Here is a 27,905-nt window from a genome sequence, read left to right as displayed (position 1 = left end):
ACACCCCAACAAATCCCTGAACCAGCACTCACCTCCAAAATTGTGCAACCGAGCACAGCGAAGGCAGGGGGGTCACGTTTGGGAGGCCCCCACCCACCACGCTCCTGGGGGGCCAAGACCTCTCCCCTCTTCCACTCCCCACAGGGAAGGACCCACAGCATCATCCTGCCCCGTTCGCCGTTGGACACGCACTCACACACACCCCGAGAGTTTGACCCCATCCACCTCCTGCCCGCCCCAGCTCACCCTTCCACTGCCCCCTTGCCACGGGCTGGGGGCCACATGTGCGCTGAGAAAACCAGACCGTAAAGGGCAAGAAAATAAAAAGGCCCCTGGGGGTGTGTTCCGACAGGGTGAGGAGGACGTGAGATATGCAGAAGGAATGCACAAGAGAACCAAATTTGGGTCTCCAGCCCCGGGGAAGCAGCCAGCGTGGCGTGGCATGGCGTGGTATGGTGTGGCACGGTGTGGCAGCCCCCTCCCTCCCCTGCCCCTCGGCCCCCGCATTAAGCGATCTCTTTGATTCTGCGGATGTAGTTGTGAAGCTCTTCGGGGTCTTGCAGCCCCATGTCCTGGCAGACCCACTCCAAGTCCTCCTCATCAGCGATGGGGATGGAGTTGTAGGCCAACTCGTCCGAGGGCAGCGTGGCAAAGGTGGTGAACTTCACCCGCTTCCGTTTGGAGGTGGGAGAGTTGAGCGGGTCCTCGCTCTGGTCCCGCGTGGAGCCCCCCGAGGAACCGTCCCCGCGGCCATGGACCTGGCTCTGCACACTGGTCTGTGAGCTCCCGCTGCTGTGGTGGTCCCCATGGCAGCAGGTCTGGACGTTTTCCAGGGGGTTCCCGGGGCTCTCGGGCTGTGGGGAGAGGTCATTGTGAGCCCGCAAGGGCTGCCCGTTGCCCAAGAAGACCCAGTGGTGGGAATGGTCCATGTTGGTCTGGCCTTCAGGTGGGATGCGTTTGTGCCGGTATTTCAGCACAAAGACAATGCAGTTGATGAGGAAGACCAAGATGGCCAGACAGAAGACGCCCAGGAGGGCGTACATGCCTATCTCCAGGTCCGTCAGCCCCCTGGTCACCTGGACAAAGCCGGTGGGGATGGTGGGGAAGTCCTCGGTGGGGTGAGATGCGCCGGACATCCTACTGTCCTCGCTGGGCTCCGCTTTCCTCTCCACCTCTGCCCGCAGGGTGGTGCTCGCCCCTGTCTCCGCCAGCCCTGGCTTGCTGGGCACGTGGTCATAGTCATAAGTTGGGTCCTCCTCGGACCCAAAGTGGACCCGTACACTGACCAAGGCTGTGAAGAGCACACTCTTGCGCTTGGTTTTCTGGCAGCTCTCGCAGATGATCAGCTCGGCCCGCAGCAGCTCCCCCGTGCCCTCGCTTTCCGCCACCACCAAGGGGAACGCCCGGTCCTGGGTCACCGAGACCACCTTCTCATCCAGGCTGGTCACCACCAGGTTGTAGTCCTTGGGGTCATAGAGGGAGAGGGGGGCCGTGGTGCCGTCACTGTAGGAAATCCACAGGCTCAGGAGCGCTTCCTGCGGGACCAACACAGGCACCGGTTGCCCAGCACGATGCCAGTCCCACCTGCACCCATCCCTCCATCCCTTCTCCTTTGCATCCTTCTCTCCATCAAATTCACCCTTTATCCCTCCACCATCCATCTCGTTCCTTCTAACCATTATCTAGCTTTTCCCTTTTGCCTGTTCTTCTCTAAATTTTCCCCACGCTTGCCCAGGCTCAGCCCAAATCCCAGCCCCAGAGGTGTCAAATGTGGCTACCAGAGCTGGGCTGGGAACTGTATAGGATTTGTTCCAGACCCCTTTGTCCCCATGGTTGTGTCTTGTCCCAAGGGTTGGTTCATAGGTCTGCATGAAGGTTTCTAGAGTGCTTTGAGGGTCACTAGGGTGTCTGGAGGACAGTGGGTGCTGTGGGGGCCTGGGTGACTGTGGGCAGGATTTGGGATGGGAGGTTTGTAGATGGAGCCCTCACCCCACCCTAAGCCCCCCACCGGGCCCTCCAAGCCCAAATGCACCCCCCGGCCTCACCTGCTTGAAGAAGCTGAGGGTCTGCTGGACGGATGTCCGGGCAATGATGGTGTGGCTATTGCCAGGGCTGGGGTGGAGGGACAGCGAGAGGCTGGAGACCACCTGGGCCTTGAGGTCCGTGATGCTGACCTTCTCCTCCGCCACCGTCACCAGCGTCTCGCCCAGCACTGCCTCCATGAGCGGGGACACGACCTGCAGGGGACGAGGGTGCCTGTCACCACCTGCCACCCCCAGCCAAACTGGCAGAGGTGGGGACAGGCAGCCGGGGGGGGTGGGGGTACCTTGAAGAGCGTGGTGCCCGGCTCCCTCCCGGCCAGCGTGAAGCTGTCCACCATGTGGGCCACCCGCGGGTCGTCCACGCGCATGAAGTCACTGACCAGGTCGGTGACCTCCACCAGCCAGTCGGGCCCCAGCATGGTGACCACCTGCCCCGTGCCCTCTGCCGCCGTGGTGTGGAACTGGGTGAAGACCTGCAGCGTGGCGTGTTGGTACTGCAGGGCACAGCCCCGGCTCTGCTTCCTCTCCTCTTCATCCTCCTCGTGCTCGCTGTCCCGCACCGACCTGCGGGATGGGGCAGTGGGTGGGCAAGTGCTGCCAAGCTCCCCCCCAGCACTGCAGCTCTTCGGCCCCCCCCGGAAAGGAGAGGGGTGGCTGGGCAGGGAGATACAAAGGGTCTCCCCAAGCAGGGGAAAAAAACTGGTGGCTCCTGGTCAAAAAGGATGCTTGTGGCCCATGAGGTCTTTGAGGGCTTTAAGGGGGTCACCAGCATCTCTGTCCCCTAACCAGGAAAAAGGATGAGATATCTTGGGTTGGGATGGGTACCTGGTTGTCTCTAGACCTCAAAGCAGGGCTAACTTTAGATCTTGTCTGTTCCTGGCCTCATCCAGACTTCTGAGCATTGCCAAAGATGGATGTTCCCCACCAGCTCCAGCATTTGACCGACCACATTGTGAAACTTTTCTCCTCCATACAAACATGCCACCTGTGTCCACAATCTCTCACCTTTTCATGGAGGACCCCTGAGATGACCTCCAGCTCCACCATCTTTAAAACCCCCTCATTACGTAGTTGAACATGGCAATTAGACCCTCAGCACCACCTTCACCTTGCCTTCTCCAGGTTGGACAGACCCCAGGCATGGTGGCCCCATAGCACCCACCTCCTGTCCGGCAGGATGGGCACTCTCCAGCCCTTCACTTGGCTTAGTCGGGCGTCCGAGAGCTCGATGTGCAGCGGCAGTTTGGGCACCCACACCGTCATCTCCAGCGGCGCAGAGAGGTGCTCGTAGGTGAAGGTGACCCGGGCACTCATGGAGCCCCGTGACTCCTTCCCGCTGACAAAGACGTAGTCACAACTGCTGGAGACCTGGGGGAGAAGGGAGGATGAAGGGGTTGCTTCACAAAGGTTGCAAACTGCTCATCCTGGATGACATTTGCTCCCAAAAATCACCTCGGTCCACTTCCAGAGAGCGAAGGCAGCCAGCACAGACCAGCCCTGTGCGCAGGTACCCACCGGTGCCTTGTCCCCATACCCCCCAGTAACCCCAGCAAGAGCTTCCTGGAGTTCATCTGAGCCCTCACGTTCATCTTCTCTCTCTCTTGCTCTTTTAATTCCCATTAGTGCAAATACCATTAGTTAAATTTGCTATAAAACACATACATCCGGGGCGGGGGCACTTATTGCCAACCAATCTCAGCCAATTAAGGACCCAAGAGGAAGCCACTACAGCATCGCCTGTGTTTTGGCTGAGGCCATCAGGGTCAACAGCATCTTCTTCCCAGTAAGGGTGGCAGGAGACAACGAGGCTGGGGAAGCTCCAACCTCTCATCTGCAGCAGCTCCATGGCCCAACCCTGACCCCCCTTTTCCCCTGTCACACCATCAGGAATTACATCCGAGTTGTTTGCCACTGGGAAAAAAAAATCCCGTTTGCTCAGCAAGCAGATGCGCCATGCATCTCAACAGCACAGACGGGCTCATTTCCAACAAACTGCTCTCCCACATGGATTCTCTGATGGCTGATAAGGGGTTGAGCCCATGCTGCGTGGTAGCTGGCAGCAGAGGTGACAGCATCCCCGTCTCTCTCCCCACCTTATCTTCAGGCACCTGCGGTCATTCAGCTGCAGGAACTTTGCATTTTGGAGGCCACAAGCAGGGCTCAGCTTCTCCAAGAGCTCCGTGTTTCGGCTGCTGGAGCCCACCATGAGGTGTCTGTGGTCTCCAGGGCTGGAGGAGGACGCAGAATCTGGGACCTGGGCTCCTTGGGAAGTCCCTGCTCCCCGGGCATGGGAGGGAAGTGCAATGCAGGAGGGTTTGTTCCTCATCTTCGTATCAGAGATACCAGCTCAGCACGTCTGAAAAGACAATCTCATCTCTGGTGGGGCAGCATCTGAATAAAGATGAGCTCCTGGGTGAATCCTCCAGCAACAGAGTGCTCTGGATATTGTGCCATTTATCACAATAAATATGATGGGCTGCTGCTTGCATTACCGTAGCTAATAAATCCCCCCGGCATCTTCTTCTGGGGACCACTTGCTTTGCAATTGGGGGGTTGAAACTATGACAACAAAAAATCCCAGCACGTCAGGCCTGTCCTGATGATGGAGTGACTGCAGATTAGCCTTTAAATGAACTGCATGCTTGCTCAGAGAAACTTCCCGGATTTGCAGCAAGGCATCGGGAAGCGAGAGGCTGATGTCTGCCCGGGCTCCGAGCCAAGGCTCCGCTTCTGCGGTGAGGAGCTCCCCCGCCTTGGCACAGCCTCAAGCATGGGATCAAGGGGACACATCTTCTCCAAGGCCCTCAGGAGTGGGAAGAGCCACCACGGCTGGTGGGACCCCATGTTGGCCAGCCAGAGGTGCCGGTGGTGGCTGTGGGTGACCAGGGTCCCCGAGGCTGCAGTCCTGCTGAGCTGACTTGCTCCTGGTGGGTCCTCAAGCTCATGTGGATGGTGGCTCCTGAGAAAGGTTCACATGGCAGGTGAGCTTCAACATCCCCCATTGAGCATCGCTGGCAGCAGAGGTAGCCCTTCCAATCCCCGTATGTCCCTTGACGGGTACACAGTCCCCAAGGCCATAATGCAGGCAGGGAAGGGGGATAACTTCTATGCTACCTTTAGTAATGAGGTCCTCTTCTCTGGGCTGAGCACGGGCAGTCACCCTGTGTCACTGCAGAGGGGGATGAGGGTGACAACTCCCACCCATGCTCTCCCACCACCCTTCATCAGTGGCCCTGGCATATTCACGGTGATGTCCACCAGGTCCAGGACGTTTCCCCTCCACATTACACATGAGAGCAACCACCACCGAGCCACAGGAGGAGCAGCTCCCCAGCCCTCCTTCCCGTTAAATTATTTACAGGAACAGACAGCGCATCCCACGATGTAAGCTTTGATTTATGTAACAGGTTTACAGCCTTGACACCATAATCATACTCCCCAATCTCAGCAGGTAACTGAGAGCTCCCTTTAGAAACAAAGCTTCCGCACAAACACAAAATAACTCAGCAAGAAATTGCACAGGGCTGCGAGCGGCGAGCGGGAGGCGAGCCGGGGCCGGAGGGCTGCTCCATGCATTATTCATCCCGGCTTGTGTGCAAGTGTCTGCTCCCCCCAGGACTGGGGACAGCGTGTAAATAGATTTATGAGTAGAAAGGCAGCACATTAAACAGTTTAAGTGTCTTGGAGTCCATCCTGAAGTGTATTATTGCTCCAGTGTTTTATCACACTGCGGAGGACCGCTCTCCATAAATTAGACCCATTGCTGTAAATCACACAGATGGGAGTTTTAGTCAAGAACTTGGGTAAACAGTTTGCGACACCGGCTGTCACCCACCTATGCACCCCTGGACTGCTGGGGAGAGCAAACCCCAATGCAGCTGGGGCACAGGGACAGGGCTCTGCCCGTCACCCCGGCTCAGCTGGGAGAGTGGCCAGTGCAGAAGGGGAAAAGGGGCCATGGCCCCAAAGCTGGGGGACATGGGGGAGCCCAGACCCCCCGCATGGCTCCCTGCCTCTTCCTCACACAGTGGGGACATGGAGAAGGCGGGCTGGCTGGGTGCATGCCGGGAGAGGAGTGGGAGGCGTTTGGGAGAAGGTGGTGATGTCTCTGGGTGGGTGGATAGATATGGTGATAGAATAATACAGCGGGTGAATAGATGGATACATACAGTGATAGAAAAATGTATATGGATGAATGGGCCTGGTTATGGAAAAATCATGTCTGTGTTCGAGGACAGACTGCTGCCTCGGTGGCTGGGGCGGATGCACGGGCAGTTGCTGCCACTGCAGCAGCACACCCTTTGCATTCACCTGATCAGCATCTCCCCCATGCAGCCCCTCTTGCTCCTCTCCCTCAGTCTCCCTTTTCCCTTCCTCATCCCCAACTGCCCAGCTCGTCCCCTGACACCTCACTGCGGTCAGCCCTCAATCCCAGCTCAGCCCAGCACCTGATCCAAACGGGAGATACATGTCACCTGGAGGCACGAGTGAAGCCGCTGATGAGAATGTGCAGCTTGCATTGAGAGGTGACAATATTTCACCTTATCAGCACTAAGTGCCGTGATAACCCATAGTTATTGCTGCTGCCTGGTGCCAGCCTGCACAGTGCTGGAGCATCCCACAACCTCTTTGGGGACAGTGACAAAGTGTCTTGTCCTTCTCCCAGCAGCTCCCCGGGAGAGGCACACGTGGACCAAAGCCACTGAGGGGTGATGCTCGGGATGAGGTGGGCTTGTGCAGTACAACAGCTCCAGCTTCATGCAGCACCAGCCCACGCCACTGTTGGGGTCAGCACACCTGGGGGAAACCCCCTCCCTGCACCCACCTTGATGATGTCTTCGTTGTTGGACTTGCACTCAACCATAGCCGAGACATCCACGATGACACCGCTCAGCTCAATGGCGATGACCTTCACGGGAATGGCCACTGTCCGCCCCGTCAGGATGGCCGTGTTGATGATTTCTGTGTCCTGGGGATGAGGCACAAAGGGGACCATCACGTTAGAGGGCAGCCTGTCCCCCTGGGGCCAGATCCCACCTGGCCACTCTCCTGCTCCAGCCCTGGGGCAAGGAAGGACCCGTATGTAGGTGGGTGGGATATGCAGGTGCTGCAGGTCAGTGGGAGATTCCTCAGGGGGACCCAATCCATCCCCAACATCAAACCTGATAAGCTAAGCAAGGGTGGGAACCCACTCACCATGGCCAGGGGCACGATGGCCCGGATGTCCCTCTGGATGACCGTCAGCTCTGTCACCACCTTCTCCAGGTCGGGCGGGGGGTTGCGGCCCCGGTAGTCGATGTGCCACATGATGCGGCGCGTCACCGACTGGCTGGTGAAGTTCTCCATCTCGAAATCCAGCTGCATGATCTCAGAGGAGGAGTCCCCATCCCTGGGCAGGCGGACAGGAGGGGTGCCCCATGAGCAAGGGTGCCCTGGGTCTGGCAGACACCCCGGGATCGGCACTGGGCAGTCCCCTCTAGTGATGCAGAGCATCCCCAGCGAGTCTCTTCTCAGGGTCCCCCTGCCTCCCAGAGGGACCATGCTGCGGGTGCCACCTCGGTTCTCCCAAACACAGCAGCCCTGATCCCCCGCTCTCTCAGGGGCTGATCCGACAGAAACCTGCAGATTCCCATGGGAATCTCTGCAGTGGGAAGGAGAAATGCATTTCACTGCCTCTCCCCTTGGCAGCTCAAGCGGGTGCTCTCCCAAGGCCGTGGGTGATACATCATCACAGGGTGAGTGTGCGGCCACGGCCCCGGGGGACAGTGGGTGGTTGCAGGTGCCGCTCGCACCTCCCTGGCTCCACCTTCCCAGCAGCACAGCTGGATTTACCGCTTTGGGCTGCTCCCACCTGCACGCTCATCTCCTGCAGGTCAAACCCCACATGCCCCACGCCCAGGAGGGCACCCTCCAAGCTAAACTTCCTTCCAAAACCAAAGCATCTCCAGGGGACACCCCAGAGTCCCCGTGAACCACAGAGCCAGCAAAAGTCCCTGAGCAGGAAAGGTAAAATCCCTGCACAAGGGAAAGCCGGGACTGGCCACACTCTCTTCTCGACGTGTAGCAGCCTTTGAGAAGATCCCATCGATCTGGGGATGCAGGATACCGTTGAGTTTCTCTCTGATAAATATCTAATGAGCGAAAGGGAGAGGAGAAAGAGGAGAGCAAGAAGCCAGGGCTGCTCCAGGCATCCCAGAAGCCCTGCCAGGGGACAGTCACCGTCTTCTGCCCTCCCTGAGCATCATCTGCTCTCGGCCACAGCAGAGACAGGAGCTGGGCTGCCCAGATTTGGGGGATAGCTAAAGGTGCGGCTGCTGGGGTGCAAAACATCCAAAATCAGCCATTATCACCCCAAAGCTCAGGGCTTTTTTCTGCTCCCTACACAGTCGGCGCTGCCAAAAGCCCCCAGAGCCCCAGCAAAGCAAACTCCTCCGGCTGCACAGCCTGGAGGGCAACACGGCTTTGAGTCATTCATACTTGCCATTTCGTTAATATTTGATGGAGTTGTTTGTCTAAAAGGTGATTATAATCACTTTAAATTCATCCTCAGTCTCTAACCTTTCCAGGCTGATTTGAAGCGGCGGCGGCAGACGGGGAGAGGGGGAAGGGGGAGAGGAGATGATCTCGCTGGCGGCAGGTCTGGCAGCTGCGTGTCGGGGTGCTGGGGTGGCCGTGCAGAGGATGGGGGGACTCATGGCCCTGGGGACACTGCGATGTCACCCACGTGGCTGCAGGCTCGGATGCTGCGGTTGCAGTTTGTATCTGGCAGCAACGGTGTGGGGTAAAGGAAAATCCATCCTCTGGGTAAGCCTGTTGGAGGGGTTTTCTGCAGACAGCTTTTGAGCTCACGTTCAAAGTAGTCAGAGCTGAGGGTCTTCTTTCTGCAAGGACTCGTCCCCAGTTTCGCTCAGTTTTGGGGTGGAGGGCAGAGACAAAGATTTCCAGCGCAGAGGGGCAGGAATGGCTCAAGCGCATCAACTCATTTTAACCGGGCTCCTGGAAATACTTGTCTCCCTTTTCCCAAAGACACAGCGATGGAGATGTCACAGCCTGGGGATAATTGCTTTCCAGCTCTTCAGAGAGTCTCTCCTGTTGGTGGTTTTGACCTGCCCTTGCTCGCCACGTCCTGCCCACACGGATGTGAGGAGCAAAGCTGTCCCTTGTCCTTGCAGCCTCTGTGCACTTGCAGGCCAGTCCCACATCTCCCTTCCCCAGGCTGAGCAGCCTCTGGGTTTTCAACTTGGCTTTGTGGGTCCTCATTCCTTCAGATCATTCTCATTTCTATGCCCTGGATTCTCGTCAACCAACTTGAGCCTTTCCCGAAGCCCCAGGAAAGGGCATCGTCCTCATGTTGAGCAGGGCAGAAGATGCTGCCTTGGTTCACGCTCCCCACCTGACACTCATCCATCACCTTAGGGTCCAGAGGACTGCTCTCCTTCCTTCCCAGAGGGGACACCAGGATAGTCAGCAAAGAGCTGTTGCCTCTCATGGTATTAAAACTTCTTAAAAAATTCAAATGCTTCCACCCCAAACTGGAGGATCCTCTGTGGCTTCACAATTCACTCCCAAAATCCACCGCACGTGCCCACCAGCATCCAACACAGCCAGGATCCCAGCTCCAAGCTCGGGATGCAGCTGCGAAATGGTCCCATGACTTACGAGCGCATTGCTTGAGCTCCAGCTTGGTCACCTGCGGTGACCCAGAGCAGATCCCACCTCACAGAGCCCCTGGGCAGCTGCGTGCCTGACCACAAACCTGCCCACCTTGGGCCACAAAATCCGCCTTGGGCCACAAAATCCACCTTCCCCTGCCCTTTAGTCAGCTGCACGGTGCTGGCCAAGGTTAAAAACCACACACAGAATTAAGCCCCTTCCCTTGTCGGTGGGGGATCTACCTCAACCTCAGCTGTGCTGACGGTTTGACCCCAAAATAGCTCATCTCCCTTTGATGCCCCCAAGTGCCCCGGTCCGGGCTGTGCACCACCATGCCTCGGTTTCCCCTGCCAGCACCCACGTGTCACCACAGCCAACCAGGCACCCAGATGGGGGATGAAGGGAGAACCACTCCAGCCAAAACCCCTGCAATTTCCCCAGCCCCTGCTGCGGGGGGCGGAGGGGGGTCCCCTTACCTGGGCCCGGCGCCATCCGCCCTGGCCACGTCGACGGTGGCAGTGGAGTGCTTGCCGCCCGTCAGCAGCTCCGAGCTCACCAGCCACTGCCCGCTCCTCGACTTGGTGCTGAGCAGGTTGACGCCTTTCTTGGCCTTGACCCTGCGGAGAGCGATGGTCAGGGCAGGATTCTCACCCCCAGGCACCCCTGGAGCCCTCCAAGACACCCTGCTGTGGGTGCAGGGAGATTTTTTTTCCCTTCAAATCCTGGATGAACAACCTTTCCCTTCTCTCCAACAAGCTCCCACTGCAAAGCCCCGGAATGTTGCGAAACCACGTCAGGTGCCCCCACGGCCTACCTTACCTTCCCAAAGTCCTGCCAGACCCAGTCCAGTGCCCGGCAGGTCCCACAAATGAAACACACTGTCCTCATCCTCTCCCTCCTGCCCACGGCAGCCTTGGCACAGCCCAGATGAAACAACCGCCCCCTCAAAAGGCGGCTGCTCCCAGGGCGGGGGCAGCCCCGGGACCGTACCTGAGCGTGAAGTGCTCCACCGTGGAGTTGGACATCAGGTAGAGGAGGATGCTCAGAACCTCACCCGGCTTGAGAGGCTTGTCGGGCAGGCGGATGAAGATGTTACCGTCCAGCCGATGCTCCTGCATGGGCTGCCCGGGCGGGAGCTGCAGGAGGCTGACGCTACCGATGCGCAGCAGCGGGTGCTGCGTGGGACCCTCGGTCCTGGCCCCCCCGGCCCCACGGCGAGGGACCGTGTCCCCAAGGCACTGGCCAGCCCCGTCGGGGGCGTGCAGGGTGTAGTACAGCTCGGCTTGCTGGCTCTCGCCTGGCACCTCCAGGCTCTCGGGGCTCTTCCTCCTGCCCAGCGGCACGGCCGGGGGGCCAAACCAGGCGTGGGGCAGCTCTGCCTGCACCAGGCACGTGGCCAGGCTGCCCCGCAGGCGACACGAGCTCTTGATCTCGCGGGCGTCACGGAAGGCGTGGAGCTGCACGCAGGGCAGCCGGTCGGTGACGGCGAAGTCATCCCAATCCCGGCCGGCGATGTAGAAGAGCACTTGGACCACGGGTTGGTTGGCCACCAGCCGGGGTTGGATGATGAAGGCGCGCACCTTCCAGTTGACGGTGAGGCGGTCGGGGACCTCCAGGGTGCTGGAGGGCTGCAGCTGCTCCTTGGGCAGCACCAGCCCCGTGCTGAAGGGCCCCAGGGTGACGTTGAGGACGGGCAGCTCCTTGGTCTGGAAGACGACGAAGGGCTCGGCACGTTGCAGTGGGGTGCTGCCGTTGCCCGCTGGGCCGGCTCCCACCTCCTTGAGGAAGAAAGCCAAGCGGGTGTTGGACAGGCGGTAACTCACGGGCAGCGAGATGGCACCGGGGGGCTCGGCAGGCTCAGGGCTGGGGGCTGGTCCCTTGGCGTGGGCTGCAAAGAGGATGGAGAGTGTGAGTTAGTGCAGGGCATCCCCCTCAGAGCATCTCCCGAGCCCCAGAGCACAGAGAGCAGACCCAGGTGGGAACAGTCCAGCCCTACAGTGAGGAGGAGCTGGTGTTTCAGCCTCCAAGCCCCTCACGAGGGCAGCGAGAGCCTGGCTGAGTTTCTCTTCTGCAAAAAAAAAAAAAAAAAAAAACGTAAAAGATCTCCCTGGGGACCTTAAGCATCGTTGTGCTTCCCTGCGCGTGGCTCCGGCCTCACCGAAGCCACCCTTGGCATGGGATGGGGTGTCTGGCGAGAAGGGATGCTCAGGGGCTGCCCAAGGCTGGACCAGGGTGTGTTGAAGCTGCATCCAACTTCGTTATTGACCTTGGGGAGCCCAAGTGCTGGTCATCCACTCTGGCACCCACACCAAGGCACTGGCTGAAACAGCACGGACCCACTTGGGCATAACTGGTACATCTCTGCTTCCCAATACCAGGAGAAAGGGATGCTGAGTTTCTCCAGAGGCTTGTTGCCAAAAATTAGGTGGGTCCAGGCTAATTTTTGACTAGCAAGTATCTACGATCAAGGCTTTCCTCCTGCTTTTAGCTCCCAGGTCACACGAGGAAGGTAAAAAATCCCCAGACCCACTCCATACCTGCAGGCTGCCTGTAAGGGTGGTGTCAGGGCCAGACTGTCACCCATCACCCACCCAGGGATGACACCCACTGTCCCCGTGCACCAAAACTGGTCCAGCCCAAACTTTTCCAGGCGTGGACATGACCTGGTACAAAAGTGATGAAGATGATGTTGGTGGCGCCTTGTGCAAAATGCAGCAGTGCCCAGGTCTGCCAGCCCTTAGGAAAAACCTTTTGTCATTCATTTTCACCATTTTGCCTTTAAAAAAATACATATAAACATCTTGCATGCAGGGTGCAATGCCTGCCAGCCCCACGCTCCCGGGGGGTGGAGCTGCCCAAGTCCCTCAGAGGCAACTGACCACCCCATTGCCGTGGTTGGCAGGTGGAGAGAAACCCTATGAAAATCTTTCTGCTAAAACAGCTGCTGCGAAAGGCGGTCGGCACAGAGCCGGGCTGACAGCACACGCTGCGCCGGCAGCTGCAGGAGCCTGGAAGACATCTCAAGGTCTTTGCATCCACCAGCGGCTGCCAGCGATTCCCAGGAGACCCGGGTCCCCCCCACCCCCCTCGGCTCTCTGCCAACCCCCCCACACCCCCGTTCCTGGCGTTGATTGCAACTGTTCCCAAGTGGCTCCCGAACAGGAGAGCCCAAATTACCCGCGTCAACCGGCAGCAAGAGGTGCGGATATGACAGCTCAGCTCCCAGGAACAGCTCAGCCCCCTCCCCGGTGGGGGCTTCGGAGCATGCTGGGACCCTGGGGCTTTTTCCAGCCTTGATCAGGCCCCTGGGGGCTGAAGGAGACACAGAACCCCGCAGCCCACCCGGGGAGCTCTCTGCTGCGGGGCACAGGGGAGATAAGCAGCTTAGAGGGCTCATAAAAGGATTAGCACTCGATACGGGGATGGGCGGCATCCACAGCTACGCTGCCTGGGATGAAACTTGTCCGAGAGCCAGGCAGCCGGTTCCTTGGGGCTGGGTAGACACCGGGGACGTGCTGCTGGCATCACCGGTGAGGCCACGGCGCCGGCACTGCCGTGGGCACAGCTCGGCACCCGGCAAACTAACCCTGCTCACCGCTGAGCCCGTCCCGCTCGCCTGCTCAGTTTTCCCACCTCCCGGAGAGCCAGGAACTACGGGAGAGGTGCTGGGGCCCAAAAAGCACCCACAGGTACAGTCCTGCTCAGAAATAAATTCCCAACCACAAGGGAGGTTGCTTTCTGCCATGAAGTGTGAAGGTTTGTGTCCTCCCTGCGTCCCGGCTCACGCTGCCACGGCTGCTCCTGCCACCCCAAGCAGTTAGAAAAGTGGATTTTGTCCAAGGCATGAGATTATTTGTGGAAAAGCTGTGAAACGACCCACCAGCTGGAGTGACAGGAGTCTGACTGCTTGGGCAGGACCAAAGGAGGCAAAAGCAGCCCAGGAAAGAGTCTGACTCATTGGAACAGCATCAGTTTTCATCCCTTAAAACCTCCGGGGTTTGGGGAAGGATCAGGTCATTTGTGAAGAAAACCCACCCAAAAAACGCCCAACAATGCCCAGCGCAGCCCCGAGTGAACCCCACCCTTTGGATGGTATGAAATGCCCCATGTCACCATCTGTCCTTTGGGTGGGGGCCAGGGGAGCTGCTGCCCTGTCCCGGTGAGCACCCAGTTTCACCCAGCCTGACCCAGTCTGCACCCAGCGAGGGGAACCCGCTGCCACCCACCGCATTGGGAGGGCAAAAGCAGCCAGCTTTTTGTCTGCAATTTGCCACTCAGCCTCGGCTCATGGCAGAGACCCCCCAGTCTGAGCCGCAAGCAAGCGGCTCCTTCCTCCTCATCATGAGGATTCTCTGATGGCAAATATGGGTCGTGCACTGGGGGGGCAAGGAAAGCCCCTCTGCTCTCCACAGCCAGGCAGAGGAGATGTCCTGGGGACCCTGCTCGACTCAGAGAAGCCACCGTGGCAATCAGCAGCCCGGCGTGGCCAAGCTCTGCTGCAGCGGGGACACCCGGGGTGGCCCAGCACTGAGCCCAGGCACAGACCCGCACCCTGGCCATGCTGGATCGGGGAAGGGAGCGCGGACGAGCTGGGATGGAGATTAATGTGATGGTCACGATTAGTTCAGCGCAAGCGGATTGCCGGCACCCAGAGAAGCTATTTCCTTCCACAGACAAAATGCATTTAAATGATGCTATAATCTGTCGCCGGGAGGGGGACGGGACCGGCGCCTCCGTTACTTGGCCATAAACTAATCCTGCTGCGAGGGTCTAACCCAGGCACATCCAGCCTGGGGTGGATGCCAGGGGAGTGGATCCCAGCCTGAGCCTCTGCACTGCGAGGGACAGAGGGTGGGGAGGGAAGGAGAAGGGAGGAAAGCGATGCCTGGATGTATGGATGCGTGGCTGTAAGGAAGAAAGGGTGGATAAGGACAGAGGAACGAGCAGACAGAACGGAGGATGGATGGATCGAAGGAAATAGGCAGACAGAAAATGGCTGGACAGCAAAAGAATAACTCCAGGAAGAGGGAGAAGAGGTGATGGATGGAAGGATGGATGAACAGCACATTGGCTCAGGGGAGGGAGGGACAGCACAACAGCTCAGGAGATGGAAGGAAGATCATAGAATGATTTTGGTTGGAAGAGAGCCTCAAGATCATCAAGTACAACTGCTAACCCAACACTGTCACTAACCCATGTCCCTCAGAGCCTCATCTACATGCCTGTTCAACCCTTCCAGGGATGGTGACTCCACCACTGCCCTGGGCAGCATGTTCCAATGCCCGACAACCCTTTCTGGGAAGAAATTTTTCCTAATATCCATTCTAAACCTCCCCTGGTGCAACTTGAGGCCATTCCCTCTTGTCCTATCACTTGTTACTTGGGACCAGAGACCAACACCCTCCATGCTACAACCTCCTTTCAGATGGATGGAAGGAGAAAGAACCAATGAAAGGATGGGGGGACGGACGGACAGCACAACAGCTCAGGAGACTCCAGTCCCCACACCAGTGTCCCCAGCCCCTGCCCTGGGTTCCAGCAGCTCCTGGGAGGGCAGGTGGCTCTCATGCCCTCTCGGCTGGCTGGGTTTGGGGGGGCAGAAGGGTTAAGCCCCAGTCACTGGCTCTGCTCTGTGGCTGCTGCGGTTAACGGGATTTGCAGCGCCTGACCTGCATTCTGGGTTTTATTAGGCTGGCGCAGAGGGGACCATATGGTCCTTCCACCCTTGCAGTTCAGCACCGCAAGCAGCAAAAAGCAGATCTCGGTGCCTGGCCAGGCTCTGACCAGCCCAGGGGCTGCCTGGACCCCCCAGGCTGAGGAGCCACCCCAGCCCTGTGGCAGGACAGGACTCGTGCGTGTCCCCTCCATCCCACCCCACGGCAGCCCACGGGGGGGCCTGCAACCCACAGCAGGGAGAAATGGGGAGACAGGGGGTGGAACCACACAACTGATGGTGACCCCCTCGCTGAGCCCACACATCTGCCCGGCCAGATGTGCCCCGCGCTGGGCACAACCGCATGGCCAGATGGGCTGAGCCGCTCCCCCCACCCACGGGGGCACACAGGGACAGCAGCAGCACCCTCCAGCCCTGCCTTGGAATCCAGAAGACCCTCCCCAGGCCAAAGGGTCTCGCTGTTGCTGGGGATCTCCAGCACCAAAAGCCTCTGCCCGTCCCCTCTTCGGCAAGGGCTCCAGCGTGGCATTTCAGTCACCACCGGCCACCCTCCCGCTCCATCTCCTCTGCTTGGGACAGACTGACAGACACACGGGAAAAGAGGCTGACGGACAGACTGGATGTATCTAAGGCTGGCGGGGAACACTGGCTCTTTCGTGTTCCTTTCTTGCCCTGAATCCCCAGCAAATGGGGTACAGGGGGAGCGTAGCTCAGCCCCTCCATCCTGCTCCCGCTGCAGCCTCGCCAGCCCCATCCCTACTCCCATCCGCCGTCCCGAGGCTGAAGAGCCTCCTCCTCCTCCTCTTCCCCTTATCCAGCACCGATAGCCAGCACTGAGCTCCAGCTTAGCCCCAGCCCCAGCTGTCTGCCATAGGGATCACTCCTGCCACGCTCCGGGGGGGATCTTTATCCCAGCTTATCCCATGGGATGTGGCGGGGGGCTCCCGGCACATATATCCCCACTTAGCGGGGGAAGAGCGTATAGGAAAAACCTCTGGAGGAGAAGAGGGAGGGGAGGGGTTAAAATCTCTTGCGGTGTTAATGGGAGGCACTGGGGGCTTGGTGCATCAATGGGCCAAACTCAGCTCCAAGGGATATGTCAAAATATCGGTGATGTGAAGCACCAGCCCTGGCTGTCCCATCTCTGGCCATGGATGTGCCACATCTGGACCTCCCAGGGATGCCCAACATCTGGATGTCCCAACAGCTGGATGCTCCAGCTAGAGGCAATCCCAGCTTGCACACCATCTCCCCACCCATCCCAGGCATTGCACCCATCCCTTCCCCTTCTCACCCCGTAACACTGATCCCCACCACGTTACACTCCCACCCCAGTGGCATGAGTGCCTCCAAACACCCTAAAAAATGACAAAAAGGGGAAATGGAGGCCTCTGTGCCTTCACCTCCACCCAAAATTCAGTCAGCGCAAATATGAGCCCCTCTCTGGTTCATGTTTCAATATAGCTGGGGAAAAAAAACCCACCCAGTAATAAAACACAAGTCGAATTAGATAACACAAGTGGGCCCCTCATGGAAACCTCCTAAATGTTTTCCAGCAACCGGAACCTTGAAAATTGTTTTCAGTGACATAAAAGACAACAAGCTATTCCTTCTCTCCGACACGCCGAGAACCTCCATCTCCAGTCCCAGCTAATTGGAACTCAATTAAGTGAATAATTGTTACAAATGTAAAATTACCTTCCTCCAGCGCACAAGAGTGAGATGCTCTGGCTGTGGCCGCAGGGAAGGGAGGGACGTGGGGACATGGGGACACTCCCAGCCCCCAGCTCTGCCCACGTGATGGGGCAATAGGGCTGGGAAGCCCCATGATACCGAGGACCCCAACCCACAGCCTGGAAGGTTAAACTGGTCCGGGCTTCCCAAAACCAGCCCGGGGTAGGAACTGAGTGGGTGGTGGTCAGGAAAAGTGAACCAAGTCTTCCCGTGAGCACCAGCTCTGGCTCTGAGTGGATTTTCTAGTGTCTGATACAGGGTTGTGCTTACGCCTGGTGGGCACTGCTATATTCTTTCTTTTAGGTCCTTGAAGCTTCTCCGCTTCCAAAATGGTCCAGCCTGGCTTCATCAGCAGAAGCAATAAAATAAGAAATTCTGGTGGGACACAGCCTGGTTTTTGGGGCTGGCAGCTCTAAGCAAAGCGGAACCATTCCAGTGCCATACCAGGCTGTGATGCTGAGCTTTGCATTTCCCCCAGGAAATTATTAAAAGGGGCGGAGAAAAAAATAAATATAACAAAAAATAAAAACCAAGAAACCTAAAGGAATAAATAAATATGGCCTAAACGGGATGTGCTGTGCAGAGGCGCAGCCTGCCATAAATTCCTGGAGCCGGCAAGGCTTTTACATGGCAGCTACTTTAGAGCAATATCCACAAATCATGGCAAGGGACAGGTCGGGGGACGGGGAGGAGAGGGCATTTATGGAGGAGGAAGAAAAATGAAGAAACGAATTAAAAGCGAGGGAGAAAAAAGACGAGGAAGTGCCTGACCATGAACGTCCACAAGGATGCTCAGGGGCTGTGGGATAAAGCCGGCAGGGGTCCGGGGCTGGATCCCCATCATTGCCAGGTTCCCCCCATGCCAGGAGGAGCCACCCTGGTGCCTGCAGCAGGCGGGCACAGATGGTTTCCCCAAATACAACACCCCGGGGGAGCCAAAAGCAGTGCGGGGACAGGCGGTGAGGAGAGCCCTGCAGGGTGGCCCTGGGCGAGCAGGGACAGGGACAGCAGCTCCCGAGGGAGAAGCCCCCATCATCATGGTGTTGGGGTGGAGGCGATGCAGTGACCCTCCCAAAGCCACGTCCTGCTGGGATCCCCCTTGTCCCCTCCTGCCATGGCCAGGAGCAGGAACATCCTCCCAGCACCCTCCAGATACACCCCCTGGGCTGTGCCACCCCAGCTGCCACCGCCAGCCCGGGCTGTGCCGAGTGACACGTTTCAGCCTGATTAGTCACTGATTAATTTTCTCCCCTGGTGACACGTGTCAGGCTGTGTTTGGAGCCAGAGTGGGATTCAATTCTAGAGGCACACAAGGAGCCGCAGATAAACCCAGTCTGTAGCCGAGGCTGGGGTCCAGCATCAGCCCTAGACCCCACTCGGTGGCCCCCAAAAGCCGGGTTGGGGACAGGCACCAGGCTGGGGACTTCACCAACTCAGCACTTGGCAAAGCAGCCACAGCACCAAACAAGCACAGCTCAAATACATCCGCTTCGTTTTTTTTAATTTAGCTGGTACCCGGAGACAAACGCATCCAGCAGCCACACCAAGATGGCAGTGGCTGGTATTGCGTTTTCAACTTTATTTATCTTCAAGAGGGAAAACATAGCTTTTCCTTAAAAGAAAATAAATTAAAAATTAATTAATTCTCAACTTTTGCCATTCTTGTGGAAGAGCTGAGCCTATTTAATCGTGGCAAAACCTGCCCTGTTAACTCTCGCAGACAGGGCAAAGCCACCCTGGCAGCACCCACTTGGGCTGTCAGCAGAGCTAGTGACAAATCAAGGACAGCAAATTTGTCCAAGTGATGGGAAAACGCTCACCAGCAGGAGACGGCAGCTCCATCCGAAGATTGCGAATTGCCTTGATTGTGGCGTCCTCCTGGGGGGCAGGACCAGCGAGCGAGGGGCTCAGCACCCAGCCAGGAGCAAGGGACGTGCGCCCAGGGGGGAACAGCAACAGGTTGGGCAACAGCTCAGGAAAAATGAAGGGACCGGTCCCCAGGAGAGCCACATCCCAAGGAGCAGCCTCTGCATCCCAAGCCTGGGGCGTTTTGGGGAGAGGTGACAGCCCAAAAGTCCCCCAGCTCAGCTGGTGCCTCCCCCAGGGCGGGGGACACAGGGCCACCATCAAATGGAGATGGAGGACCCTGTGTCTCCCAGTTTTCAGGGAAACACTGAGCTCCAACCTCCTCTCTCCTTGGCGAGGACCTGCCTCACTCCACACCATTGAACCGTGTCTCCTTCTGGCATCACATGCGGACAAACTCCCTGGGAGACACCCCGTCCCCAAAGGCACCGCTGGAGTCCCTGGCCCCATCACAGCGCGTCCCACCCCAGGAGCAGCCACCTCCCTCCCTTCCCGGGGGGCTGCTCATTAGCAGAGCCGTGTATTTAATAATAAGAGACACTGATTAGATTAGCGAGAGTGACCTTTTCCAGATGGATAGCATGCTCGTACGGTGGCAGCGACGGGCGCCACGCGGGAGGGGAACACACAGGCAGCTTGCCGATTCCTCCACACCCCAATGTCAGGCTATTTCAGCCAGACAATTGCGGGAGCCGCAAAAAAAAAAAAAATCAGGTTATGCCATGTTCTGCCTCTCCCCTCACCCATCATCTCCAAGGATGAGGCCATGTTCTGCTGCCCACCTCCCGGTTAGAGCCTGGGGGGCTATAGGAGGAGATGGAGCTGGGATGCGCTGGTGCAACATTGGGATGCTCTGCAGGGACCCCGCTGGTTGGTTTTCCCTTTCCCCCTCTTTTTAGGATGCAGAGAGGCTGGGCAAGGAGGGACCTCAGCAGCCAGTCATGGTGGGGTGAATTAAATAGTAGCACTTAAAAAAAAGAAAAATAGCCAGGTTTTCTAAAAATCACTAAGCAATCCCCAGCTGGGGAGTTGCCACCGCCCAATGCCCTGCCTCATTTTCCCCCAGTGATGTAGCAGGGCTGAGTCCAGGGTACAACATCGTGAACACACACATCGAAAGATGTCTCTGGATGAGGGTTTCGAGGCACTTAATGCATCTCAAAATCCCCAGGGCCAAACCCTGCAACTGATGCTTGCCAAAATCATCACTCAGAGGATTTCCATCATACTGCTGGTAGTATCCCACACCCTCTTCTCTTTCCTCAACAGCACCAAGAGGACAAAAGATGTAGAAGAGAAGGCAGTTTCCCAGTGGGGTGTCCAACTTTGTACCCCCATGTTGCAGCACAAGCACCCTGCTGGGATTTAAGGTATCGGAGCTGGGGAGAGATGGAGTGGGCCCTGGGGTCACACAAGGCCACCATTTCGGCTTTTGGCTCCGGGCTGCCCTTGTGTGACCCTCTTTTCTGCGGCAGCGAAGGCAAAACTTGTGCCAGGTTTAACCCAGCACAGAGGCCAAATTCTGTCCTATCACCTGCCTGCCAGGGCAAGGACAGATATTGTTGCCCCTTCTCTGGCTGGAGCTAAGGATGCTCAGCTGCACCGACCCCGTCCGTCTGGCCAGGATGGGCTGTTAAATGAGCAAACACTGGGTGAACGTTCCTGGTTCAGCAGCAAGTTATTGCACATCTCCACCTGCTGGTCTGAAAACCCGCGAGCTGGGAGATGCTCTGAGCTGAAACAGGGATGGGGGGTGGTCCATATCTCCTCCCATCAGGGTTGGAGTGCACTGCCTGGAGCCCCCCACCAGGGATGGAGTCACCACAGAGTTGTCCTTCACCCCCAGCCCCACGCCTGGGACTTGCTCATGGTGGGAATAACCGGTGGGAGACATGGGGAGACCAGCACATCCCCATTCCCACCAGTAGCGGGATGGAGGAGCCAGAGATGTAGGATCCCACACCAGACCCCAAGCCTGCCTTGCACACCAAGACAGATGCTCAATAACCCCCGAGCTGCCTCTGGGTGAGAGCTGCCTCCAGGAGAGGGGAAACTGAGGCACACTGCGGAGAGGAGGCTCAGCAGGCAGCAGGGAGAAGATGCAGGAGTCCAAGCTCAACCCCACAGCCAGCACAAGTTATTCTGCAAACCAGCGGGTAAATCCCACCTACGCCGCATTCCGACAGGTCCCTTGCAGCTTCACAGCACAACCACGCTGAGCACACACCACCTGCCCCAGGGTCTGTCTGTCCGTCCGTTCCTCCCACAAGCCCTGGGGCCATCCCAGCCCAGAAGTGCCAAAAAAAACCAAACAACCCTTCCTGGAAGCAGCTGATCTGGGGCCGGTAGCCAAGCATCTCCCAGGGCTCCCAGTGCTGGCAAGGCTGGTGCTGAGGGTTGCTCTTAAATAAAAAACAAGAGAAAAGGGAATAAAAAACCCCGAGCAGGAGCTTCGCCGCTGGCTGACCCCCCACAGCCAGCCCGAGCAATTTGTAAGAAAGGCTGGGAGAGTTCGGAGCTCTCGGCCTTTTTTTCCGGCTCCCTCCCAGACCTTTATTTGTCCAGGAAAGGCCAAAGTGGCAGCAGGGGCAGCTGCACATCCTGAAAAGAGCCTAGAAACTCCTGGCAGAGGCTTCTCTCCCTGCCGGCACAGGCATCCTCCCGCAGCAGCACGGCGAGCCCCAGCCCCGCATCCGGCACAGCCGCTTCGTGCTGGCATCGCCGCCACGGGGACCCCCCACCCACGGCATCCCCCAGCCCAGGGGCCAGATCCTGCTCTGGGATAAACCAGAGGCCTGACACACGGAGCTGTTGGTGTCCCAGCAGCAACAGGGGGGCTGGGAAATGCCCAGGAGGGGGTGGAGAACAGGGGGCTGCATCCAGCCCCTGCACCGGGGGCGATTCCCAATGGGTCGCTTCCACAGGGATATTTCTCATTGCCTGCCAGCAAAGCCCACAGCCACCTTCAGCAGCGCACCCGCCATGGGGAAATACTGACCCAGACGGCCGAATTTTACCCAGGCAAATTTGAGGAGCGGGAGGAGACTGCGCTTCCCTGCCGGCTGCCAGGCCCCCGCCTGCAAAGCCCCTGACCTGGGATCCCAAAGAGGCGAAGCTCTGCCCAGCAAACCCTGCCCAGGCAGCATCCCAGGAAACACCCAGTCTTGGGGTACAGGGAAGCAGCACCTGCCACCCCAAAGGATGCTACGTGAAGTTGCGGTGCTCGCCAGCCTGAAGCATCTCTCTTCCTGCATTGGGGTCAGAGTTTTTCAGGGGGGAACCCCCTGTCGGCTCCTTGCAATGCTCCCAACATCCCCCCTCCTCCTGATTTCACCACTGTGGGTGGGGAGCCCCCCAAGATCCTCAAAGAGCCTCGAGGGGCTGCAGATGCCTGAGAAAGCTCTGTCTGAGCTCCAAAAGTGCCTTGGCCATGGGCTGCCGGTGCAAAATGGAGCTGGGCATGGTCCAGAGATCCCTCCAGCTCCTGGAGGGTCTCGTTTGAGTGGGGCAGCGCAGCCCCCAGGACACGCTGATCCCACGGCCAGAGCTGGGCTGGCAGGAGGGGTCCAGGTGGCTCCCCCTAAACTGCAAGCAGCCCCCCGCTGTCTTCTTGGCCAAGCCAGCTGCCGGGGAAAGCCGCTTTGGCTGGAGCATCTGCGGGGCTTGGTTTTACACAGAAACCAGCTGAGAAAAGATCCACGGAAAACCAGCCCTGTGTCCCCCAGGGTGCGTGACTCCGCTTCGTTCTGGCTTGCCAAAAAAGCCCCCAGCAGCAGGTGCTGGTGTCCCCAGAGCTGTCACCGGGGCAGGCCGGGATGTCACCGCAGCTCAGCTATGGCACGGCAGTGATTTGGATGCAACTCAGGGCAAGTGAGCACAGGCAGCGGGGCCCCCCCCTGCCCAGGCCTCAGGGAGAAAAGCGGCACCACCAACCCCCAAAAACATGGGGGGTGGATCAGAAAGAAACAGAGGGATGGTAGGGGCTGCACCCCCATCTCCACCACCCCAAAACGATGCCACTTCAGCGGCACTTGCCCTGTAACTCAGCACAGGCTGGGAAAGTGTCTGGGTGGGGGTCTGGGGGATAAGCGAGTGGATAATAGCAGATAAAGCCCCTGATCCTCCTGCTAAAGCAGCTCTGCATTAAGGAGACATGGGGCTGAGGGGGGGGACAGAGAGGATCTACCCCCCTGCCACTCTGCTCCCTGCCTGGGGAAACAGCCCGCTGCAAGCGCTCACAAACACAAGCTGTCATTTTATTAAGCCAGGAATAAACTCTAATCTTTACCCATTTCACTGCGGGGGTCGGGGGCACAGAGGAGCAGGGGAGATGGCAGCTGGGAGGGGGGTCCCAGCCGGGCACAATGGGGCAGGGGTTGTACCTGGGCGGGAGGGGCAGATGGGGCTGGAAGGGGAGGTGGGTGCAAACCCTCCCCATGATGCAGACACACACATAACACACACATTGACCCCCCCGCCCGGCGCCGGCAGCACTTACCGGGGAGCAGCAGAGACCAGAGGCAGCAGAGCAGGGCGGCCGGCCCGGGGTGCATCTTCTCCGGAGAGGCCATTGCAAGGTGGGGGGGGGGGGGGCAGCCAAAAAGCCGGGGGGGCCAGAGCCACCCCCGTGGCAAAATAAAAATAAATAAAAGGAATCCAAAACAAGCACCAAAAAAACCCGCAGAAATCCCCTAAATCCAACCACGTGCGAGCCGGGAGCAGCAGCCAACGGCGGAATTTGGGGAGGGGGGGGGGACCCGGCTCAGGTTAGAGGGGGCTCGGCTTTGCCCCCCCCAGCTCAGCGAGCAGAGCACCCCATCTCCGGCCCCCCACCCCTCCCCACCCCGCACCCCAAACCTGCCGCAACCCCCCCACCAGCGTCTGCAGGGCGACCGGGGGAGCGCCCAGCCGGCGGGGGCGGGTCCCCTTCCTCCTCCTCCTCTTCCTCCTCAGGAGCCGGGGAGAGCGGGGGACAAGAGCACGTGTAACCCCCTCCCTGGGGGGGGGGAAAAAAAAAAAAAAGATGAAAAAAGACGTTCTGATAAAGGATGATGCTGCAGGGCTAGCAGGTCGCCAGCCCCTCCATGCACAAGAATAAAAATCAGATTTCCAAGCGCGGTTCTTCCGAAAAAAAAAAAAAAAAAAAAAAAAGCTGAATTAAAGCGCTCCCCCCCCACCCCCAGGAAAAAAAACCCAACGGTAACAAAAAAACCACAACCCAAAGCAGGCGGGTGAATAATTAATCCCAGGCAGATGCAATTAATCAGCGGCAGGAGCAGCTCGGTGGCGGAGTCTCCGCATCCGAAGGCAAAGTTTGGGGGGAGCGGGGACGGGGAGCGGCCGCCTCGCAGCCGGGGGGGGCGGGACTCACCCGCTGCCCCCCTGTTTGGGCTGCAAGCGGGGGGACCCGGCCATGAGCATGCAAAGGAGGGGGGGGTCCCCGCCTCCTCTGCCTCCCCCTTGGGTTAAAGAGGGGAATGCACCCCCTCCTGCTCGCAAATAAAATTAAAGAGGGAGGTGCAGGAGCCTTGGGGAAAGCGGCAAGTTGGGGGGTTCTGCTCTTTGCCCCCCTGCGGACCCCCCCCCGCCCCGTGCCCGCCGCCGGGGGGGCCCCGCCGCTGGGCGCTCCCGTGGCCGCTCGCCCGGCTGGAGCCGCATCGGGCTCCGGTGGGTGCCAGCGCGGGGAGGGCGGCAGGGGGAGGCGCCTTCCTCCTCCCCTCTCCTCCTTCTTCTCCCCCCTCCTCTTCGGCCGAGGAGCTGGCAGCCGAGCGCAGCCCCGCTCCCCGCGGGTGCAGTACGATGCGATGCAGCCCCCGCTTCCCGACGCCCCCCGAGCAGATTCCCAACCGAACCTCCCCACCCCAGCACCCAGGGGTGCGGCGGGAGGGGGGGGCTGCACGGCCGGCCCTCCCCTGCGTGCCGTACACCGCAGTGCGAGGGGAAATATTAAAAAAGGGGGTTGGGGACCCCCCGGGGAGAGAGGTGAGGGGGAGCTGAGAGGTACGGAGCATCAGGGGGCACATGCCTTGTCGCCCCTGGGGTGCAGAGGGCCAGCTGGTTTTGGTCGCTTTTCTCCATGCTGGGGGGATTTGGGCCCCTTCCCCATCCAGCCCCGCTGTGGCCAGTGTGTCCCCTGCCTCCCCGTCCCCTCTGCCCGTGGCTCCCCAGGGGGACCAGCCCTATCGCCCCACTCCCTGCAGCACTGTGTGCACAGGCAGGGCCTGGCTGGACCCCCACGCATGGCTGGGAGTGGCTGGGGACCCCCTGTGCTCCCCTGGTGATGGGGGTTCAACCACCATTGCCCCAGTCCCTTGTGGGCTGCCTGGTGCCCCCCACACCACACACCCAGGGACCCTCTCCCCCAGGGCTCAGAGATGCTCACAGCAGGGCAGGGGAGGGATTCCCCGTGTCCCGCCTGAACCAAGGGAGAGATGGGGTTTGGGGGAGCATCACTGCCTTCATACCCTGGGAATGCCACGCTCCCCTCAACCACGCGGTGCCCAGTGGGGATGTTGGCATTTGGGGACCAAGTCCTCATCACAGCCGTTCCCTACACGGCTCACACATCCCCTCCCTGCCGCTGCCCCTGCCCCAGGGTGGGTTTTCCTCCCTCCACCTGCCCCTGCGCATCCCAGGCACCCTCACACTCCTTCCCTGCTGCCATGTATTCCCCCATCTCCCTTCACCAGGAAATATTGGCCAGCGTGTTCATCCTGGCAGCCTCATTTACAGTAGAAGTGCATAAGACATCTCCATTAATGCCAAAATAATTCACGGCAATTAATGGGATTGACCTTGAGCAGTGACAGGAGCTGAAGATGCCCTCAAGAAGCAGCAGCCTGGCAGTGCCAAAGGGGGAGGACAGCCCCCAGGCCAACCCCCGGGCACCATGGGCACCTTCGGGTGCTGCTGGGAGGTCTTTGCCAATGCTGCTGAGGGATGGCAGAGGGACCAGGGTGAAAGAGATGGGGTCCACCCCAAACCCCACCATCCAGACCCCCATGGGAAGGGCAGAGCATCACTTTTGGCAACCGAAAAAGGCCTGGCTGCTGCAGTGAGTGGCCCCACGCCACTGCCCAGGTGACCACCACTTGTTTTCGTAAAAATCCCGTGATTTATAAGCCAATCTCCCGATTGCTTTGAGGAGGGGAGGGCTGACTCACGGGCCTGAATCCCCAGGGATGGTGAAGCAGCAGACAGAGCGAAGCAGCGGCCCAGCCATGATTTGTCCTTCCCTTGCTTGCCTGGAGGGTGACGGGGCAGACCCTCAGTTTCCCCAGGTTCAGGGAATTGGGGACAATAACAGGACCACACAGTGTCCTGCCCCATCACGGGAGCCTTTTCCCACTGATGGATGAGGGCTTTTAAAGCAGGGTGCTTGGTGTCATCCCTCCCGCCTTCCCGCAGTGCCTCTGGCAGGTTCTTGGCGCTGCCGCTGGGATGTTTTTCAACTGTTACAGAAATAAGTATTTTTAACCCTGCTGGATTTTATTTATGGTTCCAGCTGTGGCAGGCGGAGGGGCTGGGGTGGGCAAAACCGAGTGGTTGTGATCTTTCTTCCCTCAGCAAGGACCGATGCTGGCGTGCTGGCAGGGTTGCCACTTGTACCAAGGAGCCACCAGAGATAAATCCTGTTATTTTAGCAGGAGCCAAGACAGCAAAGGTCAAAAATGCAACGCTGGTGCAGGATCCCTTCCGTCTTCGTGAGGACCCACCTGAGCATCTCCTGCTTTTTCAGACAAGCGGTGCACTAGAAAGCCTGAGGATGGATTTCCCAAGGAGTTACCCCAAAAAACATTGAGAGATGTTCTAGGCAGGGCTGGGTCTGGCTTCCCACCTTAGCCCCAGGCAGCCTGGGGACACCGGCTGGCACCGGTGACCTCTCATCACGCGTCCCGCTCACCCCGGTGACATTGGCTTCACTCCGCATGGCATCACATCCACCCCAACCGCAGCAGCCCCTTGAGCCCCCGCACACGGGGAAGGATTTTGAGGTGCAAACCGTACGGGCTCTGTGTAGATAAATCTCGGCCACAGGAGCAAACCCCAAGCAGGAGCGTTTGTGCCGGGCTGGGCAGGAAGCATTGGCGGTTGCGGGACAGCCCGGCATGTCCCCAGGAATCCCTGGCCCGTATTTCACCTGCCGGTAATCCTGGGCAGCGCTAATCGCTGGGATAACAGCGCCTGGGAGGTACTAATCGCCAAATCCAGCCCTAATCCCTGTGGGAGCCGCTGCGGAGGTGTCGTGGCAGAGCCGTGAGGTGGGGGTGGGCAGCGGGCATGGGGGCTGCTGCGAAGGGACCCCCGGGTGATGGGTGCAGGGTCCGGAGGGGGCCCGCCTTTCCCTTCTCATGGGGAAACTGAGGCATGCACAGGAACCGTGCCCCCCAAGACACGTCGGAGCATTTCTTGCTCCGCTGATTAACACAAGGACGGGGCTACGAAAGGCATGAACTAGGGTGGGGAGGGCCCAAGGGGTGCAACCCCACCCCAGACACAGCAGTGCAGACAAACACAGAACCAAACCCCACTTTTTGGGGGGGGCTTTAAATAAACAGCCAAGAGCCAGGGCTGAGGGTTTGCACCTGGGGGGACACCCTGGGTTGTTATTTTTCATGCTGTGCACCCAAGGACCCTCCAAAACCAATAAATCACCTATAAACCAGAAAGAATTGAAAAAAAAAGAAAAGCCCAGGGCATGCTCCGGGACAATGAAACCCTCAGCCCAAACCTCCAGTTTTCCTGTTATTTTCCAATAAAGATGAATGCAGGCGGCAAAGCTCCTCACCCAAAATAAACTCTTTCTGAGAGTGGCTGCCTTGTTAGTGGCCGGGGCACCCGCACCCCGACCCAACAGCTAATTCTGCGCAGGAGTTGAAGGGCTGATCCTGGAACATGATTAAAAATATATATCAATTCCCTCCCCTTCAAAGCAG

At 58.7% G+C, this 27,905-nt stretch overlaps 1 protein-coding gene across 1 annotated transcript; it reads right to left on the bottom strand.

Annotated features, from left to right (window-relative positions):
• Positions 1-506: 506 nt before the first annotated feature.
• On the bottom strand, positions 507-23,541 carry TMEM132E (transmembrane protein 132E). The gene is made up of 9 exons (XM_065647180.1): positions 23,468-23,541; positions 10,686-11,583; positions 10,172-10,312; positions 7,239-7,431; positions 6,868-7,011; positions 3,205-3,410; positions 2,327-2,606; positions 2,046-2,237; positions 507-1,535 (listed from the first exon to the last, which is right to left on the bottom strand). The coding sequence occupies exons 1-9, from the start codon at positions 23,538-23,540 to the stop codon at positions 507-509; spliced, it is 3,156 nt and encodes a 1,051-aa protein (XP_065503252.1). The 5' UTR covers position 23,541.
• Between the last annotated feature and the right edge of the window lie 4,364 nt (positions 23,542-27,905).

The sequence above is a fragment of the Caloenas nicobarica genome, chromosome 17 (assembly GCF_036013445.1).
Source record: "Caloenas nicobarica isolate bCalNic1 chromosome 17, bCalNic1.hap1, whole genome shotgun sequence".
Lineage (NCBI taxonomy): Eukaryota > Metazoa > Chordata > Aves > Columbiformes > Columbidae > Caloenas > Caloenas nicobarica.
Note: the sequence above shows the minus strand (reverse complement) of the source record. Positions and strands in the feature narration are given on the sequence as shown.

Coding starts and splice junctions, on each gene's coding strand:
- TMEM132E (XM_065647180.1), bottom strand. CDS start 23,540: ATGGCCTCTCCGGAGAAGATGCACCCCGGGCCGGCCGCCCTGCTCTGC. Junction 7,432..10,171: donor GCGGATGGCGCCGGGCCCAG/GTAAGGGGACCC, acceptor CCGCCTGCCCAG/GGATGGGGACTCCTCCTCTG. Junction 1,536..2,045: donor CCCTCAGCTTCTTCAAGCAG/GTGAGGCCGGGG, acceptor TTGGTCCCGCAG/GAAGCGCTCCTGAGCCTGTG.